Source organism: Diadema antillarum, unplaced genomic scaffold, assembly GCF_040938485.1.
Source record: "Diadema antillarum isolate AM-2024a unplaced genomic scaffold, OU_Dant_1.0 seq00000696_RagTag, whole genome shotgun sequence".
NCBI classification, from domain to species: Eukaryota; Metazoa; Echinodermata; class Echinoidea; order Diadematoida; family Diadematidae; genus Diadema; species Diadema antillarum.
This window is the reverse complement of record NW_027271601.1, coordinates 1,723,423-1,744,824: the sequence shown is the minus strand read 5'-3', so window position 1 is coordinate 1,744,824 and position 21,402 is coordinate 1,723,423. Positions and strand designations below refer to the sequence as shown.

Below are 21,402 nucleotides of genomic sequence, written 5' to 3'. Positions count from 1 at the left end.
ATGTGGAACGCCCTACCTCCAACAGTGGTTGCTGCTCCGTCTCTCGAGTTATTCCGGAGCCGTCGTCTGACACCACTCACCCTCTGTTTGTCCCAAATTGCACTCTTATTTTGCGTGTTTCTGTGACTGCGCTTTTGCCTGCCAAGTACGACAATAATCTTATCAGAGGGATGTACTTATCGGAAGAAGAAGAAGAAGAACTAAGTTGTGTAGAAACAATAATAAAACCCTAAAACGACAATAATGAAAATTACACACACACACACATACACACACACACACACACACACACACACACACAATTGATTTGTCCACATTATTTTACTATAGAAAGTGGATGAAAATGAGGATTCCAAATTTCATGAAAATGTTAGGGGAAATGGCATCCTGTATTTGAGAATATTTTTTGTTTTATGTTATCACAATTGGTTTTGAATATGATGTTCATGTTTGTCTTATTAGACATTTACTAGATAGCATCCCTTATAAAATAGCAAATTTGCGATACAGGCAAATGTCAATCCCTTTTTGCACTCTTGAATTAATATCTCTTTATATGTGTCTGTCTATTTGCAGATGTTAAAGAAGCTCTCATTGCAATGGCTGAAGGAGACTTTGGAAAGGTTCTCTATTCATCTATAGCCAGGCTTATTTTGGGATGGAAAAGTGCAGATGCCAGTGTTTCTCTTGCAGACCTAATAAAGGAAGGCATTTCTTCCTTTGTTAGCCAAGCTGGAAATCCAGAGGATGCCAGCCTGAGGTTTGTTTGGACCACATTCTTTTTTTTATGAATGTCTATGATGAAAAAATAGGGATCACGTTAACAGTATGTACAATTTATGAAGTGTTGTTGTAAGTAAAACTTTATTTCAAGGAAGTGAGGTTTATGGTCCATTCAATTAATAAGATCTGAAGGAATGCCTAACAGCCTCATCTACTTAAGATTATCATTCAGATTATACATTGTGTTTGAATGTCATCAAGTGCTTAATTGTGCTGTCAGATTGGCCTGTTCAAGTGAATTATATGACACACAAAGTTAATATCTCACACACACGCAAAGAAGTATTCAATTTCATTCCAATTAATACTGTACACAGAGCAAGTTACCTCTTTATTCGGATGAAGTGGTCTTTGTTTTGTAGTCTAAGCAATAATTGCTTTTGTGGGTCAGCTCTCATTTACAACGTGCTTGCTTCAAATCATGTCAATGACATTGTTTTGTCATCTCATTTGTTGTTGTTGTTGTTGTTTTGTTTCTCTGCAGACAGCTGCTGACATTGTGTGTCGGCATTGCAAGTCTTCAGTTGTTTGTACAAAACAACTGGACAGGCCCAATCTCAAATCACAAGGCATCAGAGTTTCTTCCACAATGTTTTCAATCTACAGAAAAGGTATTTGATTTACCATATGATTCCTGGCAAGTGTGGTCAAGTGATTCTGTATTTGATAGGGGGAAAGGCTTGGACAAAATCAATGCACACCTCACATATTAATGTTTTTTTTTTTCCTGCATACTAATGTGTCACATGTTCATTGCAGTGTAAATTACTTTGTGTCGTTCACTATCATTTTGATATTGAAATTATCATGCTAGCTGAATTAAATTAGCAAAGATGAAATGCTCGCTTGTAACTGCTTAATCTTTACTGTCCAGTCAATTAACTAAAATCATCTGTCTTTGGAGTTTTGATATGTAACCAGGCTTTGATTAAATATGCATATGTTTTTATGTCTTGCTTACTTTGAACATGCTGATTGTGTGGATTTCTCCATGATGCGAATTTGCTTGAATTTTTATTCTACCTTGTCAAACTGTAGCATATCGCAATTATAATAGAAAACTGTAACTTATGAACCCTAAAATTGGCATGCGTCATCAAAGAAAATTTTTGTAAATTGATGAGGCAAAATATCAACGATAGTGGTACATCATACATACTGTATATCATATCGCAGAATCAAAATCTGTATTCATCGGTCTATATATCTGTCTATCTATCTATCTATCTATTTATCTATCTATCTATCTATCTATCTATCTATCTATCTATCTATCTATCTATCTATCTATCTATCTATATATCTGTCTATTCATCTCTGTGGTAATCTAATGTGTTAGTCTATTTGCCTCTATACACACAAATGTATGTTTGTTTGTTTTTTTAATCTTCCTGCCACATCTATTCTACAACTGCAGGAGAAGGAAGTGCATGACTTTGCCAAATCATCCCTCAGCCCTACCGATACAACAATCTACCCTCTGGTGTGTATACCAGAGCTTCTCCTCACTGCAAAATGCATCCTGGTAGATTCCAGCTGTCATTTACAACTCTGCAAGGTAGATGTCCACCTTTACTTCTTGCTTAGTATGTGAGGAATATTTCAGTTTGCTTCTTTATGGTATGGTATGGTATGGTATGGTTTATTAGATGAAATGCTCTCGCAGCCAAAAGGCTGAATTGCAACATTTGTTCACACAATACATAGTTGATTAAAAAAGAAAGTATTTACAATTTTCAAATCATTCATCACTATTTAAAAAATAACAATTGACATCATTGACAACAGTATTCATTATAAAATATATTACATTCACTACATGCAACACACTGTACGTGACGAATAAACATAATCTCTCGGATATTTTTTTTTTTTTTTAATTCATGTGAAATGATCAGTGTAACATGTTGGTAATGCAAGATATAAACTGTGTTCACTCAAGTCCCTGTATATGGTTGGACTTTGGTTGTATTGATCATCGGGCACATACAGACGTATCGACAATATTGCTTTAGCTGGAAACAATGGGCACAACAAATAGTATGATATTGTTAGCACAACTATGTTGTAAGATCCAATAAATTTGACTTTCTGCTAAGATCGTATTTTACACAAACTTTCAAATGCAATGAAAATGCATTTTAGGTTGTCATAGAGCTTAATATTTCAACAGTTTGTAGTTATTCATTACAATCAAATAGCACCCACTCTAAATCATTCTAGGTTTTAAGGCTATGACTGTCAGCCAATAGACACCAAACAATTTAAGATAAATTTTACATGTATACAAACTAGCTCCTGCACACATTGATATTATTATGATTATTATCAAATGTTATCAAATACTAATTGTAAAATGATTATTCTTCATTATTGGATAATCGCTATTAATTGTTTTTACATGAAATTAAACAGAATTGAACTGAATGTAATAAACATCCGCATAGTATTATATATGATATAATGTGTATATATAATGGCATATATTGTGGTTTGTTCAGACAGCAGACTGGTGGAGGTTACGCTGTCTGTGGATTCAGCAGCAGCTCCTTGATGAGAGAAGTCCTGAGATCTATGCTGCTATCATGCCTCTCATTGAATCACGTAAGAACCAAAGTTTGTAACAGTTATAATGGTACTGATACCTGGTAATTCATAATGATGATTTGCATCAGAGTGTTATTATCATTTCCTTATTGTTGGTAGTTGGGGTATCAATATTTCATAATAATCATCTGTTATTGTCATGATAATGATAATGATGATGATGATGATGTTAATGATGATTGATAACGTCACCATCACCACCACCATCATCATTATAGTTTAATACTGATGTCGTCGTTATTGTTACCATTGCTCTTATCATCATTATCATAGGTCTTCTAATGAAAATCGTACACAATTTTACACACATAAGATTGATATAGATCATGACTGTACAGTAATATTTCTTCGAAGTCTTTTAAAGATAATACTAATAATATTCCCTGCTAATAAAAGAACAACAAAATTAACTCATGTTTGAGACATTGCTAATGCTTCAAAAGTATAAGAATAATGTAGTACATACTATTATTCAGTTATGATATTATTTATTGGAGGACATGATGTGTTGATCATGGACACTTTTCCCCCTGCATCTTCTCTCAGTCAAGGAGAATGAAATACTGATGTCATCACAGGAGACCTCAGCCCTTCCCATCATGCTCCACCTAGAATGCTGTCACATCTTTGCCTACTACTATGAGTACAAACTGGCTACCGACAGCATCATCTCTGCACAAAAACTGAGTGGACTAGAAGTCGCTCTTTCAGGTAGGGAAGATTCGAAATTGTTTTGTCACATTTGATGTCCTATTTGTCTCTTAGATTCCATTCATCTGGCTAGAGAGATTACTTTTCAAAAGAGAATGAAACCCAACTGTATGTGGATTGAGGGAATGCAGCAATGTTGTTGCAAAGTTAAGTTTGGTTGCAACTGATAGTGGAAGACAAGATTACAACATTTTATGATGTCACATATATGGACATCAACATAAAAAAAGTATTGAGAAATTTCCAATGTATTTACACTTTTTTATCATAATTAAAGAACACTTGACTTTCCTCTTTCAGAAGGCAGGGGGAATAATATTACCATTAAGATATGTCAGTAGCAAGTCATGGAAATATGTATTTTTCAGAAAGAATTACATTTTGTAGAATTCTCTATATTTTTTGTACATAATTGTCCATGTTTGAGATCAGAAACTTTAGTAGTCTTCTCATCTAGTGATGGCGGCACTGAAACTTTAAAAAATCCTGACGCTTGAACAGATTGTCTGATTTTCCTCGAACTTTGCTGATGTGTTTTGATATTGATTGCATTCAGTCAATCCAAATTTGGGTTTCATTTTCTGTTAGTATTTGCAGTTTGAGCACAATTAATCTCTTAATCTGCCTTTTCTCTCTGTACTGTATGTACATCGTTTGCACTACTATATTTTGTGTTTTACTTATGAGCACAGCAAAGGTGATGTACCAGTATGTTACATTTTTTTATGCCTCCGCCACGAAGTGGTGCCGGAGGCATTATGTTTTCGGGTTGTCCATCCGTCCTTCCGTCTGTCCATCCGTCCTTCTGTCCGTCCATAATGAATTTTGTGGACAACGTAACTTAAAAACCTTTTGAGGTATCCTAATGAAACTTGGCATGTATGTGTATTAGGGGGTGAAGTTGTGCCTATCAACTTTTGGGTGCACATGCTCAAGGTCAAAGGTCAAAAGGTCAAGGTCAAATATGTAAAATTTCACTATTTCCACCATATCTATGCAATGCCGGAAGATATTTTCTTGAAACTTAGTGTATAAATGTATTACCCTATCTAGATTCTCTGGTGAAAGTTTGGGGTCATGAGGTCAAAGGTCAAAAGTCAAAAGGTCAAGTAAAAGTATTAAAACTTCACTTTTTTCTCCGTAACTTGGAAACTGTTCAAGGTATCTTCATGGAACATAGTATATATACATGTACTGACTGGCAGTGATTATCTAGAGAATTTAGGGTTCATGGGGTCAAAGGTCACGGGTCAAAGGTCAAAGGCAACACTTCAAAATTTTACTGTTTCCCTCATATTTATGCAATGCCAGCAGGATTATTTTTTTTTTACACTTGGTGTATGCATGTATAACCTAATAGAGATTCTCTGGAAAGTATCTTTCTCTTTTTTTTTTTTGCCTCAAAGGTCAAAAGGTCAAAGATCAAGTGAAAGTGCTGAACTAGCTTTTTCCTCCATATCTCGGAAGTGGCTCAAGTTATCTTGAAACTTACTACATATTTATGCATGTTCTGCCTGACAGTGACTATCGTATGAATCTTAGGGTCAAAGGCCAGATGAAAATGGTAACAATTTACTATTCAATACAGAAATTGCACTTTTTCTCCCTACCTTGAAAATTACTCAATATATAAACTGATGAATGGGTCAAAGTCAAGTTAAAGTCCTTAAATCCCCAAATACATGCTCTCCTATTCATCCAATTAAACCTAGGTCAAGGAAGGTGAACATTCAACACATTTGTGACAAACGTCATATTAATATTTTGCCAATTTTGTGAAATGTAATCACACATTGTCCACATGTACTATAGACCTATTACGAGAATCATGCATTATGGCGGAGGCATACCAGTCGCCATAGCGACATTTCTAGTTTTCATATGTTTCTTCTTAAAGCCACGAGAAGTTACAAAAAGTGGAAAGGTGATCATCATCCTATGAAATGTGTAGAGATTGACTAATGAAGATATGAGTATCATTGTGCCATTGATTTTACTTGCCAAACATTCTTTTTCTCTTTATCTAAATTAAAATTGTTTGTTTTTTACTGAAGCATGAGTTTTCTAAACATTGATTTAGCATGTCTTACATGTGCAGTTTCTTGATTTTGCCAAAATACAGTTATTTTCTTCAGACTGTTTTTGTTTATTTGTGTGTTGTACTATGTGTGCATGATTTTTACTCAAATAGTCATTTTCATGTGTTGCAGGACCTCTTTGCAAAGTAGTTCCAAGTGAGCTGAAAGGGCTGCCCTGCTAAAAGAAAACTGAATAAATAAATAGATAAACATATTATGTTGTTATTTCTGCATAGATCAGCAGCAATGCATATTACAATTGTACTTTGGACTGATTAGTGAACTCTTGCAATGACAGGGGCCCTTGGGAAGAGGACTCGATTCCAGGAGGAGGACCGAGCCCAGCTGGTGCTGAGGGTGAGGAGGGAAGGAGATGGAGGTGGAGAGCAGAAATCTGAGAAAATTTTGGAGAATGTTCCGGAAGGCTTGCCAAAGGTATGACGAGCAGGGCTGAGGAAGATGAGCAGTAGCAGCAGGTTACGTTTGTCATGATTTAGGGGAAAAAATGAAAAAAGAATATTTAGGAGTTAGAGAAATATTATGACACATGTAACTGTTACACAAGTTTTTCAATAGAATCGGAATATAAATTTCTAAGAATTACTAACATATGCATTATGATGTTCTAGTGATCATTCCCATAGTAGCAAGTCCATCTTGACCTAAGAGCTGAATGTGTGACAGAGATAATAGGCCCCTACTGATAATAGGTTTATATGATTTCATTTCTTTTGAGCCTCTTGCTGTAATCAGAAAATACTGAGTGTCATATCTGTTTTTGTGAAATAAGCTGTGATTAAGAGATTCTTTTTGAACGGGGGAGGTTTGATGCCAGATGCAAGCAAGAATGTGTTCATTCCATACCTCATTATTCAGTGATAGAACATCAAAATGTCATCATCAATATAGTATCCCCATCTTCATTCAAATTATTAGAATGTTAGATTATCATGTTCACAAGCATTTATTATCCCATTCCTGATGTCTTTTCTCTTTGACAGAGTCTCAGTCTTGATGATGACACCGTGTTGGATGCCATCAACTTCCAGGATGAAGGGTCCGTTAGACTGCCTGGCCTGTCAGGCTTAGAGCAAGCTGTCATCCTTGGAGTCTGGTGAGCCTCTTACTTTAATAGATGGTCCTTGAAAATTACCACCACCACCAATAACAACAACACCAACACCAACACTACCCCCAGCACCACCAGCACCACCACCACCAACACCACCACCACCTACACCACCACCACCATCACCACCAATACCACCACCAACACCTATACCACCACCAACAGTACCTACACCACCACCACCACCTACACCACCAACACCTACACCACCTACACCATCAACACCAACACCAACACCAATACCAACACCAACACCAACACCTACACCACCACCAACAACTATATCTCTATGATAGACTACCACAAGAGATGTTTACTGTTGGTTTCTGTTTGTGTGTGTGTGTGGGGGGGGGGGGGGCTGTCTGTATCATTGATTATCTGGTGCTTGATTTGTCAGTTTTCTTTTTCTTGTATGGTCTGATAGCGGCATCACAATATCCTTTGTTTGCCCATCTTCTCTTGACCGCTAGACACATACATCAGCAAAAACCACTGCCATCTACAATGACACAAGTACCCTTGGTCATGAGCTTGTATGTCAATGACATTCCGCCCCCCCCCCCCCCCCCCCCCCATAGACAATCTCTCAAGCACTGATCATATGGTAGCACACATTAATAGAATCTCTTTTAGAAATGACAGAACATTGTTCTATTTCCTCTCCACAGCATGGAGCACAAGAGGTCGAGAGCAAAGGACTTGCTCCTCGCTGAAGAAGTGATTTCCTACCTTGTGGTAAGCATTGCATATTTTGGGTATCTACTCGTACATTGAGATGCTGTATCAGTTTTTACCAACTTTTATTACAATGAGAATGCAGATGGTGAAGCTGAAATGTACTGCACTGTAATTATGAGGTCTGTAATTTTGCGTATTATGGTCCAAGTTTCCTCTGTCAGTATTGTGTTTCATATTCCTAAAAGTCCACTGGAGGATTGAATTCATGAAAGCTTTCTTGAAAGATCATTTGAAAGAGCAATTGCTTTCTTCTTACCACCATGAGCTTGTGTTTTTGCTCTGATTGTGCTTAAATGTAATTGCGAAAGCTTATTTGAATGACTTGATGAAAGAATCAGTCAGTCCTACAATTTCTGCTCACAGTAAAAATGACGATAGCCCAATACCTTATCTTTATTTTCCTATATATTGTGATGACATAACGTTGCATACCAATCTATCACTTTGAAGTGATGGAAGTGGTCGCATTAGTCAATTTGATATCATTCAGTGACCTATTTCAAATTCTAGTATACAAACATGTATCACAATGACAAACTAAGAAAATATGTGATATAGCTTTGAAAGCAACAAAAGATAAGTAGAATGTGCTTATGGAATGATAACAAGATGAATAATATGAATGATTGTATTAACATTTACACTGTATTGTTCAGATTGCAGCCATTGACAGTGGTATTTTTGACTTTTTGTTTGAAAGGCTCTGAGAATTGATTGAAGAGCAAAAGAATTTGATATAGCTGAAATATAGTTCTCGCAATTCAAAGATCATTCACAACTGCATTAGGGTTTGTTTGTTTGTATAATTTTTGATATTTTTTTTTCTTTCAAGAAATTTGAATTTGAATTTTAACTTTTCCAACCAGGGCATACTGCAGCAGCCACAGGACTGGTCCGTCCAGACCCTGGCCCTGAGGGTTCGCTGTCAGATGGAGAAGAGCAAGTCAAGGAAGAGGGAGAGGGCCATGATGCAGATGCAAGTAAGAGATACTTACTCCCAGATTACGATTACTTCTTTTCTAAATATCCTAGCTCAAAATCTTGTAGCATTTCATAATAAGTTACCAGTAACATCATGGAGCAATTTGGGTTTTTAAGAAGTATATGAAGCTTGCTCACTTATTCAACTTGTACATTTGTCAGATGCAACCATGTAAGCCCTTTCCCCTTTACATATTTCTGTAAGTTCAGTAACTTTCTTTGAGCAAGTATTTTGTTCTCTCTTTAATGATGATGTTCTTATCAAACTTTCATCATTCAACTTCATGTTTTGCTTGTTATGAAATGATGTCAACAGTTATGACAGTCAAATCATCATTCAAATATAAAAGTTTAGACGAACTTCATAATAATCTATTTTGTGCCATCGATTACTATGCTGAAGGTAACAAAGCTAGCCAGATGACTGTGAACACATTTGAGATGGTCCAAAATGATACTCATTCTGTGTGGTTTACCCTCATGTTTTTGGTGGCATGGATGTACTCAAATAGTGCATGAAAAGGAAAAGCAGAATGTATCATCTTTCTAAATACTGTTTGTGACATAAACTTCATGAGCATACTATTTCATGAGTCAAGACTTAGTAAGAAAATTCTGGTATTGGTTCAACTGTATTTTAAGAAGCACATCACAGGAAAAAGTGATTGGTATTATCATTTTTAGAACTGAAGTTAGCCATTAACTACCTTGGAGAAAATATATATTGTATTTGCTGTACTGAAGGCAATATTGTGTTTTTTTGTTGAATATGTCCACGGATATCAGTGAACTAGCTAGATTAGTTAAAATCAAACACTGCAAAATTATGTGGCATGTGCATTAGGTTCAACCCAAAGTACATTTAGTAGATGTTGCATTTTATACTTCTTTTTTGTTTTTGTGTACATCTCATACCTAATGTGCTGGTAGGTTCTTGTGGACCAAATTTCCAGTGCAACTTGTCCTGCCCCGGACAGGTTGAAGCTCTTCTACTGTGTCAACCTACCTCCAAAGTGGACTCTTGAGGTATGAGGAAAATGTCTGTCAGTGATACATGAATAGTATAATTTGTTAGATAGTTTATCAAATTATGAATATTTATGTTTTCTTGTTGTATGTGCAAAAGACCCTTACAACCCCGGGTGGATGTTTGGAAACCAGACAAAAACACTTGGCTCAAAGTTTTGTTTTGATTTGCAATCATTTTGAAGAAAGCATTAATTGAGTACCTGGTACTATGAGTTACAGTGTGAACAGGAGCAGGTGCAAATTTGTTTTTGTTTTGTGTTTTTCCTGTAGCAGAATTTATGAGTATGAATGCCATCTGGCTTGCTACCCAGATTTCATGTGCCCTCAAGAGTCCTTTTATCACATTTCAAAAGTATTGAGGTCATGACCTTTGTATGAACCTACTTTAATTTGATAAGTTTTATGTCTCTGTCAAATGAACAAATAACTATCAACCCGTTGAGGATGAGTCCCGAGTATACTCGGGCAGGTGTCTATGGGAAATGCGTGTTGTAGCAAAATCAGCCCGTCTGCAATGGGTTAAACACATTCTTCATCTTCATTAAGTTAGGGAATATGCATAATGATATTTCAATTATTTCATTCCATCCTGTTTCACACTTGGACTGGTTGAGTACTCGATATTTTTTCCCCACAGGGTGAGCTAGCTGAGCTACTGATTAGCCTTGGCTGTGTCAGCGCTGCATTAGAGATTTACGTCAGACTACAGTTGTGGGAAGATGTTGTGTCTTGCTATAGAAGCCTTGGAAAACCAGACAAGGTTTGCAATGTATTCCTCTTTCTTTTATTTTATTTTTTTTTTGGTGAGCTCTGAATGACTTTTTAAGTATCTTCTTTCTCTCTCTCAAGTTCTCCCAGTTTCCTCAGAATTTCCATCAGCATTTGACACAGGTTGTCAGATAGACTGGTGTCAAATTGTTCACTGCTTCGAGTGTGATTTCAACATAGTGATCCGTTTGGTCATACCTCAAATGTTTGCCAAATAATAAAATACAATTGATATACAGGAAAATACATCATGCATGTATGACAAAAGATTGGTAAGATACAACGTCGGAAGAGAAGACAGTGTATTGATGGCGCCAGGTCCCTTGAATGTTTCTTACTCATTGTGCGAGTCTGCTATTCATATTTCTCACTTTCATTAAGGAAGCACTGAAAAACAAACATATTCCACAATCTGATATGAACAAATGTGTTTCTTCTTATTTCAAACAGTAACCTTATCAAGCTCAGATGATTGTGTGTCAATGTCAGTCAGTGTGATGATAAGAGGTGGGGGTATGTGAGATTCTTTCATGTCGTGGGGAGTGGTCGATGCAGTGACAAAGTAAACCAAAAACAATGGTCATGGGCACAGCATTCAACATCCCTCATTTACTTTTATTTGCCTGAAATGATTGGTTTCATGTATGTTCAGGGATTGATAAGAGTTTTTACTTGCTCGTGACATCAAACTTAGAAGAAGTAAATTGTCCATTAAACTGTTTCGATTCCATATGTAGTTGCTGCTGGGGAAAAAGAATATCTGAAAAGAATCAATATTGTTCAACTCTTGATTTTTTTTTTGAACAGGCAATCCATGTTATTGAAGAGCAGCTGGCGGTAAAGGAGAGTGCCCTCATGTGGTGCCTCCTGGGAGACGTGACCCAGGAGAAGAAGTACTACGAGAAGGCCTGGGAGGTGTCGGGTCAGAGGTCAAATAGGGCACAGAGGTTACTGGGCATTAGATACCTCCATGACAAGGAGTACGAGAAGGCTATCGAGTGTCTGGAGCTCTCCTTGGAAAGAAACTTTCTGCAGGTGAGCGTTTCACTTTCTCAGTGGAAAGGGAAATTAAATCACGGGAGAAAATTATGTGAATCCATGCAGAAAGAAGAAAACAAGGAGGAAGAATTGAGAAAAGTTTGTTACTGAAAAGCAAAGATGATCAAGACTGTTAAAGTGCAGGCACCTGATGAGATGTGAAGTCTTTTTTTGGAACCCTGTAACTTTTTACAGATCATTCTCAAGAATACTCAGGCAGGTGTCAAAAGGAAATGTGGGTTCAAAGTGAAATCAGCTCGTCCTTAATGGGTTATAGATGGCAGCAGAATCATCAGGTTATTTAGTATTACCTTTGTTGTGCTGCCCATCTGTTCAGCAAACACCAAGACCAAATATGTGATGATTCTAAAGTTTATGCAAATGGAACAACATGCTCTTGATCAGTTCTTTATAAATATGCTCTTTATGTTTGAACACTGTCTCTGTGATACATCTTGAATAGACTCATGAAGAGATGTCTCTTCATAATATAATTGTAGAATGATGACGTACTACCTTCGTAGAAAAGAAATGCAAACACTTTCATGATTATATGTTGTTGTCATTGTTGTCATGCATGGAAAGTTGTGCCTTATTTGTTTGTTTGTTTGTTTGTTTATAATGTCAGTATGGAGCTTGGTTCAGCCTGGGCTATGCTGCATTCCAGTGCGAAAGGTACGACACAGCGGCCAAGGCCTACCGTCGATGTGTTCTGTTGGAAGCAGATGTGAGTACCGATAAAATCTAAGTGTTCGTTGATGACACTGAGGATGAAGATAATGATGGATAATGATGGATGGTTGATATGATGGTTGGTGAAGAAGATGATAATGGTGATGGTGATGATGATGATGATGATGATGATGATAACGATGACAATAATGATAAAGATGATGATGACAAAGTGGATGATCATGATGATAATAACAATGATAGTGATGATAATGATTATGATGATGTTAATGATGATGATGATAATGATGGTGGTGGTGGTGGTGGTGATGATGTTGGTGATGATGTCGATGGAGGATGAGAAGGAAATAAGACGATTAGTTCTGTAAATCTCTGATGAAATTGTAAGTTGCATCTTTAGTTCAAGCAAACCATTCTGCTCATGTCTATTCTTACTTGTTCAGGTATTGCCGTTTCTTCTCCACAGAATTCCCAGTCGTGGAATAATCTGGCAACTGCGTATGTCAAACTGAATGAGAAGTAAGTTTCATACACACACTTTGTTTTCCAGAGTTAAAGGGGCAAGTTACCCCCTCCCCCTGTAAATGGCATACTTTCCTTACAGGTCAGCAATGAAACATCAAGAACATAAGAATGTCAGTAGAGAGGAAAAACTGTTTGTGGGCGCCAACTATTCCAGTCACCTATGGAGGCATTTATTTATTTACATCTGTATTATCCTTTCTTCAGGGCACTTGTTATGTTTTTGTTCATTCATCATAGTTGAGTCTTATGTGTCACTCTTGCTTTGCTGCAATATTGTTTATGGTGCTTCATAGCAACCGACAGTGTATTTTGTCATCTTTCGACAGGGGCAAAGCCTTCAGAACACTGCAAGAGGCTCTCAAGCGTGACTATGAGAACTGGAAAATCTGGGACAACTTTCTTGGGGTAAGGATGCAAATAAGAAGGAGTGCAACTATCCAAGAATGAGGGAAGTACACAATATTAAACAACCTTGATATTGAGTTGGAAATTGGCAACAGACAAAAGTTGTTTGTAATATCAGCATGTGTTTCATATCTCTCCACATGCTGATGTAAAACAAAGGCTCACAAGCATCAATCTACACAGTCGGTGGACACTGTAACATAGATATGTTTCATGTGAGCAATGAATGAATATTGATGTTCCTATATAGACACTAAAAAGTGGGCAGTGTGTCTACATCATTGCTGTCCTTGTCCATGACAAATTACATCACCTTCAAAACGATTTCTGATAATCTAACACAATCTTTGTTGCCGGGGAATACCAATAAATTTCTTTGCTTTATGTGACATGTCAGGAATGTTAACATATTATAACTTGATATCTTTTTTTTTTCATTGGTTTGTCAAATTCTGCAGAGTTTACTGTACTTTCTCTTGCTTGTTTGACCACGTCTACAAATCAGAGTCTGTATGATCTTAGATTATCTGAGAAAACATGTATGGCTCAGTTGACACTCCACAGGAGATCGTTTGAATTCAGAGAACGTGTGATAAAATGATGATGACTGTTACCATGGTTACGCCACCAGGTGAGCATGGATGTTGGCGAGTTTGAGGAGGGCATCAGGGCATACAGCCGGCTGCTTGATCTGAGGGAGAAACACGTGGATGAGGCGGTGCTTGGAGTCATGGTGCGCGTTGTGATGGAGGACGTTATGGATAATACTGGGAGACCAGGTTAGTCATGTAACCTTAAAGGGAAAATCCACCCACAAAATGAATACACTCCAAAAGAGAGAAAAAAGATTTTTGTCATTTCTGAGGCGGTGCTTGGAGTCATGGTGCGCGTTGTGATGGAGGACGTTATGGATAATACTGGGAGACCAGGTTAGTCATGTAACCTTAAAGGGAAAATCCACCCACAAAATGAATACACTCCAAAAGAGAGAAAAAAGATTTTTGTCATTTCTGTATATGAAATCGAATAAGAAATTGTGAGAGCATGACATCATCAACTTACTGATTTTAATATTCATAATGACTGGTCTCAAGGTGTTTTCCGAAAAATGTTGAAATTTCAGAATGTCATAACATCCTTATTTCATATCCTATATTGATCATTTTTGCACTGTTCTGCAGTGAATTTTTTTCCTCTTATGAAATGGACAAAAATTTTGGAGTGGATTTGTCCTTTAAAGATAGGAGTCTGTGTCAGACAAAAGATGGCTCACGAGGGTTAGAACTGATCTTGTGGACACTTGGTCGTACTGTTACACTTGAGTATGAGGTAACTTATAGTTTTGCTTCAAGTTACAGAAAGTGAAAAGGTTTGTTTGGGGGGGGGGTGGTAATCTCAGAATATATCTTGATGAATCAAAAAATTGATCATGCTGGTCATGCCTGAAGTAAACAGATATTTTCTATGTTCTGGATGTCTTTGACTCTTTCACGTAACAGGAAGTGTACTAAAGCCGAAGCTGGTGGAGCTATTTGGGAGACTAACGTCACAAGTCACAAACAACTCAGTTGTCTGGAGTCTGTATGGGAGACTACTCGGGGGATGCCTGACAGACAATGCCATTGAGAATGATAAGGTGGATAGTTTGCATCCTTGTGACAGTATTTTACCTTCCATGTGAGGTCCTGTTGGTGACGTGTCCGTAACTGAGTGTAAACAGGAGATGATTGTTTTTCATGAAGTGTAACCCTATCTTGAAGTTGTGATGAAAAGAGTGAAGTAAAACAGAAATTTTGTAAAAATCATATAAGTAAGTGAATGAAAGTTACAATAATTGTTATCATCTTTTTTAAACAAACCAATTAGTGAATTGTTAGGTGTATTAGATAACTAGTATGCATATGTTGTGAACTCGTAAATTCCATAAATATCTTATTCAATGTCCAGTTTCAACCCATTGAGGACGGGCTGATTTTGCTACAACATGCATTTCCTACAGACCCCTGCCCGAGTATACTCAGGACTCGTCCTCGGTGGGTTAATGATACCCTCACAGTTCTGTTTGATGTATTAGTCAATTTTGTAGAGTCAACTTTTAAGTGGTGCAGTTCAAGTAAGATTTATTGTGGATGAATTTTTGCATAAGTCATGAAGTCTATCTTGAGGGATTTTTCATTCAGTCTAGAAGTGAATGTTTGTCTGTTTGTCTGTTTCTTCCAGGCCTTACAGTGCCTCGTGCGGTCACACCGGCTGGTCACTCAAGACCAGCGATGGCACACAGAGGTCAGCAGTGTCCAGGAGGTTATCCAGGCGTCACAGACTCTAACTGAGGGTCAGTGTCTCAGTCCCACTCATAACAATTCCTGGGTGCTGATTATGATAATGGAAGTAGAGGTCATAGTGGGAGGGGCCTCTTTGGGGCAATGCTAATGCCAAGGACATATGACCACATGAGAAGTAGTGTAGTGGGCTATAATTTAGTCTCTTGTTACTGATAGGTATTACTCTGATAGACTGACTGACAGACTGACTGAAGGTATTGTGACACAGCTCCTGGTGTTTGTCGCTCACAGAGAGTCAGGATTTCCAAACTTACTGAATGCAGTCTGCACGAAGAGAGGATTTGTCTACTTTGACCTGTCAGTGATCAGCTCTTGTTTTTACATATTTTTGCAAATTCATGTGTCTTATAGGTCCCACAGACTGCATTTGGTTTTAATGCTTTCAGTCTCATGAAAGGTTTCAGTCTGCAGTCTGTTTTTAACATAAAGCTCAAGATTTGAATATTTAAACATCGATCTTTTTTTTTTGGGGGGGGGGGGGGAAGAACATGTGTTAATTGATCAAACTTTTAATAGTTGTTTATTGAAAAAAGGCTTTCAAAGTTTTGTTAACATGTTTATGGTATTTTAAGGACTGTTACTGGACCATTTCTACCGGTAATCTTTCAAAGAATAGTTTGGTAGTAACCTTGCAATGATCACTTTTCCTTGGGAAAGGGTTGCAGTTTCTGAATAATCAACCAAAAGCATGACTATCATATTTTCATGAATAAACCAATGCAAGGTTTGTGAGTTAATTAGGTCATCACCTGAGTGATTTGCATCAGTATTTGCCAGCAATGTTACTGTTTGATGAATGCTTGTGAAACCTTTTAAAGAGTCTATATCTGTGGTATTTTATGTCCAATTTTGATCAAACCTCTACCACTCATCCGCTGAATTCAAACTCTATGTTAAAACCAATCTAGTGTGGTGTGGAATTACACTTGCATTTACAGCCACATGCAGAATACTCCCCAAAGAAGTGGACCTTTAGTGCATGGAATTTGTATATTCAAGGTGCTGGTTTGATTCCAATGACCACGGTAATAATTATGTTGTCCTTTGCTTTGTGCACCACCATTTGGTTAAAAGGTGTTAATATTTAAAAACAAATATATAAATGAGCAAACCAAAACAAAACAAAACAAAAAGAGATAACATTACTTTCATAATTATTATTTTCATTTGCATTATGACAGCATACCTACATTGCAGCAAAGAAAAACAAGCCACAGCTCAAGCCATCCAGCTACTTTCCTCTGCCAAGCTGATGTTAAAGTCTGTCATATCCAAGATCAAGGTATAGTGGCTGGGGATAATGACCTGGTACACATCTCTGTCTTTCAGATTCTTTCACTAATCTTTCCTCGTTTTAACCAACTAAACCTCTCTGTATTACAATTGAGGATTTCATATCGTGATTTTATCAGCTTATGTCCAGTCGCAGCCTATCTGTGCAAAATGTTTCAGTCTGAAATGTTTTTAGATTTGATATGAGAGCCACACTTATGGTGACAGATCAAATATATTATTATGATCTGTCTCTATGTCAATATGTATTAGAGATCTGCCACAATATTGCCAAGGAAAAAGTCTTTACTTCTGAATCTGTCTTCACTTTCAAATTAAAACAAAAATGCTAAACAAATACAAGCTTGTTCCCATTCTCTCTCTTCCTTTACCTTTTCACAGCAAGAGTACTATGACCCTGTATCTCCACCCGAGAGCTGGAAGGACCTTAGCGATCCTGTGTCTGGATTGGAGACTAAGCTTCAAGAAGTGATGGATAGGATAGCTCAGCTGAAAGCAGCCTAGCATCCTCTTTAAAATGACTCTAACTTGTAGGATAATGACAATGGTAATAAGAAATATGCACAAAGGTCAGAAATGTCTACGGTGTGAAGAGAAAAATGTTTAGGGCTTTTTATCATTATTATTAGTATTATTATTGTTAGTCCAAACCCAGCAAGGATCCTCCTGTATCTGTCCAAAATCATGTCAGTAATAATGTCAAGTGACATTGCATGATCATGACCACAGGTGATTTTAACACTTTGGTGTCTGATATTTTTGTGTTTAATTTTGGGTATATTTTTACAATTTGAGAATCTTGGTCTGTTCTAATCCACACCTCCCCATTTGCTGATACGCTTACTGACGTTTCATTGATTTCCTTCTGAGATGATAATTTTTTGTCATTACATCACATGATAGATGATAACCATTATCAAATTTAACGCATAAAGAGTGCAAATTGATTCATTTTCAGGTCAGTTTTACTGATAACGACAATGTATTTTGGAGATTGATGATGATATGATGGTGGTGATGGTGATGAATGTGATGATGGTGATGATAGTGATGATGGTGATGATGATGATGGTGAAGAAGAAGATGAAGATTAGGATAATTGAGGATGATGCTGAAGGAGGATGATTGTTTTACAATGTTTATCATGGTAATGAGGATTCTAGTGATTCATTCCATTTGAGGCTATAAAAGCATTTATGAATTAAGATAAAGATCCACTCATCAGGTATCACCATGAGTACAGACCAAAGTATTACTGAAGGTAGTTATTATGGCAGAGGTTCAGAAAATCGTATCTTGATTTCTCAGTCTCTGGATTTTATCTACCCTGTGAGACTATCTTCATGAAAAAAGTGTGGATTAATGTACGGTTGGTATTAAGCACTAGATGCCTATGTTCAGGTTTCCCAGGTGTATGGACAAATGACCCCCCCCCCCCCCCCACACACACACACACACACACACATACCTAAAAGTGAATTCCCCAGAAAAGCATTCCATAGTTGTCGCAGAGCAAAAATATTCTGCGTATCAGGCATGTATCTTTTTTCTCATTTTTTATGCTCTGTAAGAATTAACTACAATTGTATGTTTAGATCACTGCTAGCATCATACAGTCTAGATGATGTATGCTGCTGATAGGCACTATCTCATGTGATATGCACAGAGTCTAGCCAGATGATAAGATTATTTCATGATGTATTTACACTCTGCTATTTTTCATAGACGAATGGTTTAAGCATGATTATTCAAAGAGAATATTGTAGACCATATCACTACATTTTGCCCACATGAGCTGTTGGCAATTTTTATATGGAGTACTTCATTAAGATTAGTGAAATAAGAGAAGCTATTTGGTTCAAGGAGGAAATGTTGACAAACAAAAGCTCATATATTTTTAGCTGTTAGGAAGTCAAGATGTTACTATGGAAGAATTTCAGTGCTACTGTGATTCTGCTTGTGAAAAACTCCATTTTGATTTTGAACACAACAGACACACAAGAGTCACTTTGAGATTTTTGTTACAGTCAAAAGAAGTGGTGTCCTTGGCGGAAAATGTAGCATCTGATACGAGTTGTGAGGATGATATTTCGTATGAAAATGTGCAAATAAATGGAAACATTTCATGTTCCTGAAATTTTACCAAGAAACTGTCTTGTGTAGCTACAATGGAGTTATGTCACAATACGTGAAGCGGAATGAGGAATATGTGTCAGTTTGTTAAAAACCTTTGAGCCTTGCATAAGTCTAGATCTTATTGTAGCCAGTCCTCACTGCACCTTCAAAATTTCTGCTAAGTTTTGTCTATAAACAACATATTTTTAGATACAGTACAAATGACTCCAGGATAATACTGAATCAGTTTGAAAGACTGATGTTCACTGCAATTGTCTCATGTCCAAATCATTCAAGCTGATGCATACCACTGTACATAAATCTTTACTATCATGGAGAACATATCATGTACTTTGTATATCATATAGCAAGCATTTATTCACATCAAACAATATATCTTAAGCTGAGATTCACACAATACTTACAATAATCATGTACCACAAAGAAAAGCAAATAAAATCTTGCATCTGAGATACACCTCATGAAAATACAGCATTATAATATGAGCAAAGTACATTAAGTACATGTACATGTATTCTTCTCTACTATTGTAGTCACTGCTGCTATGTATTAAAGGTGTGTTTGATATAATGTTGATAAATTGATTGGGGTGAATTTATTTTCTTTGTCATGTTAAAATGAGTACAGTGCACTCCCGCTATAATGATCACAATTATAACAAAATTCTGGTTTATATTAACAAAGTAAAAATTCAGGCTGCATCATTTGCTCTATGCTTTTCTATCATGTATTTGTTCAGCTAAAATAGAAACATTTCAATTTAACGAAAGAAAACTGCCAGCTCAAGGACTTTGTTATAATGGGAGTTCACTTATCTTGGATACATTTTTATTTTGAAAATGCCAAACTTCAAATTTTATTTCTACAATATACATGTTTATCCACAAGATATTTATTTAACCAAGGAGGTTCAAAAGAATGGAGTCACAACCGTTTTAATTCCTTTGTACCCATGTTCAAGGCCGTCACTCTAAAGTTGCTTTTTTTTTTTTTTTTTTAATGCATGTGCCCAAACGGATCTGCCATGCAGACAGGAAGACAATTGACTCGTGTCTCATTGCATAATCACCAGCCACATTCTAATGAAGATATGTCTTTGTGATGGTAATTACTTTTCGCCATCCCTACTTCTAAAAGATAGGTGATATATAGTGGTAAAAATATTGGGATGCAGCAATAGAAATTGCATAAAAATAAAGAAAAATAAGAATGAAAATTACTCAACTGGGCATGCCCGGGCACTAATCTGCTATATCTTTCAATAAAGAATATACTTAAAGGTTGTTCCATATCAGTTTCATTTGTCAGAATTATGTGAAAAAGTGATCAAAATGGCTTTCTAGGGTGGTGCAGTTTAAAACATTTGCACATGATACAGCTCTGATTTACACTTTCGCACATATTTCTGAAAGGGATTGACTTTTGTTTAATATGCTTTATCATCATAAAGTAAGATTTCATTTCTCTAAATAAATAAACAAGCAAATTTTAGCCAACATTCTGTTAGCATTCAAAGTGAATCTTCAGATTAATCTTCAGATCACTCAGCAAGATGGTGGCACCAAACACTGATCATCAATGGCACTAATGCACCTGTGGATTTCTTTTGTTCATAACAGAAAACTGACTACTGCTTGAATAATAACAGCCAGTTGGAACTCCATCTCTTGAATCTCCTTCACCAAGATGCTTACAGCATAATCTTCAGACAAAACATGAAAACCCTGTGGGCATTAAATTTGATGCACAAGACAACCCGTGTTACAGCCATTTGCAAGCATGTTTTGAACATGCAATGTCCACAACACAAAAGGAAACATGATATAGAATTGGCCGTAAAAAGGCAAGTAATGGCAATATGTAAATGTGCCAGAACTTGCTAAATTTAAAGACATTTATGCACAACAACACTGACTTCTCTACAAAGATTCTGAGTACAAAATACATACTTCTGCATTCCGTTTACAAAATACATACTTCTACATTCCGTTGGTAGTGTTGTAGACTACCAATTAAGCATTACATGTCGGCCTTGGCCATAGTACAATAATTTCATTTCCCTATCAAAATAATAATTCAAAAAAATCCCAAGTAAAATAAATGAATAAATGATTCCAATGATGAAACTAATATATATTTTCAAAAG

General features: G+C 36.6%; 1 protein-coding gene across 1 annotated transcript; it reads left to right on the top strand.

Moving 5' to 3' along the window:
- LOC139737573 (tetratricopeptide repeat protein 27-like) lies at positions 1-17,624 on the top strand. Its single transcript, XM_071648255.1, has 21 exons — positions 1-85; positions 577-760; positions 1,268-1,394; positions 2,201-2,341; positions 3,285-3,387; positions 3,937-4,101; positions 6,478-6,614; positions 7,181-7,293; positions 7,977-8,043; positions 8,913-9,026; positions 9,958-10,053; positions 10,694-10,816; positions 11,632-11,859; positions 12,491-12,589; positions 13,022-13,074; positions 13,407-13,485; positions 14,117-14,264; positions 14,985-15,121; positions 15,706-15,817; positions 17,009-17,109; positions 17,502-17,624. Exons 1-21 carry the CDS (start codon positions 1-3, stop codon positions 17,622-17,624), a joined length of 2,535 nt encoding a protein of 844 aa, XP_071504356.1.
- The last annotated feature ends 3,778 nt before the right edge of the window (positions 17,625-21,402 follow it).

What these genes read in the sequence shown, in the direction of transcription:
- LOC139737573 (XM_071648255.1), top strand. Translation starts at nt 1, where the DNA reads ATGTGGAACGCCCTACCTCCAACAGTGGTTGCTGCTCCGTCTCTCGAG. An exon ending in GCTGTCATCCTTGGAGTCTG is followed by an intron (nt 7,294 to 7,976) that starts GTGAGCCTCTTA and finishes TCCTCTCCACAG; the next exon opens with CATGGAGCACAAGAGGTCGA. An exon ending in GCCTTGGAAAACCAGACAAG is followed by an intron (nt 10,817 to 11,631) that starts GTTTGCAATGTA and finishes TTTTTTGAACAG; the next exon opens with GCAATCCATGTTATTGAAGA.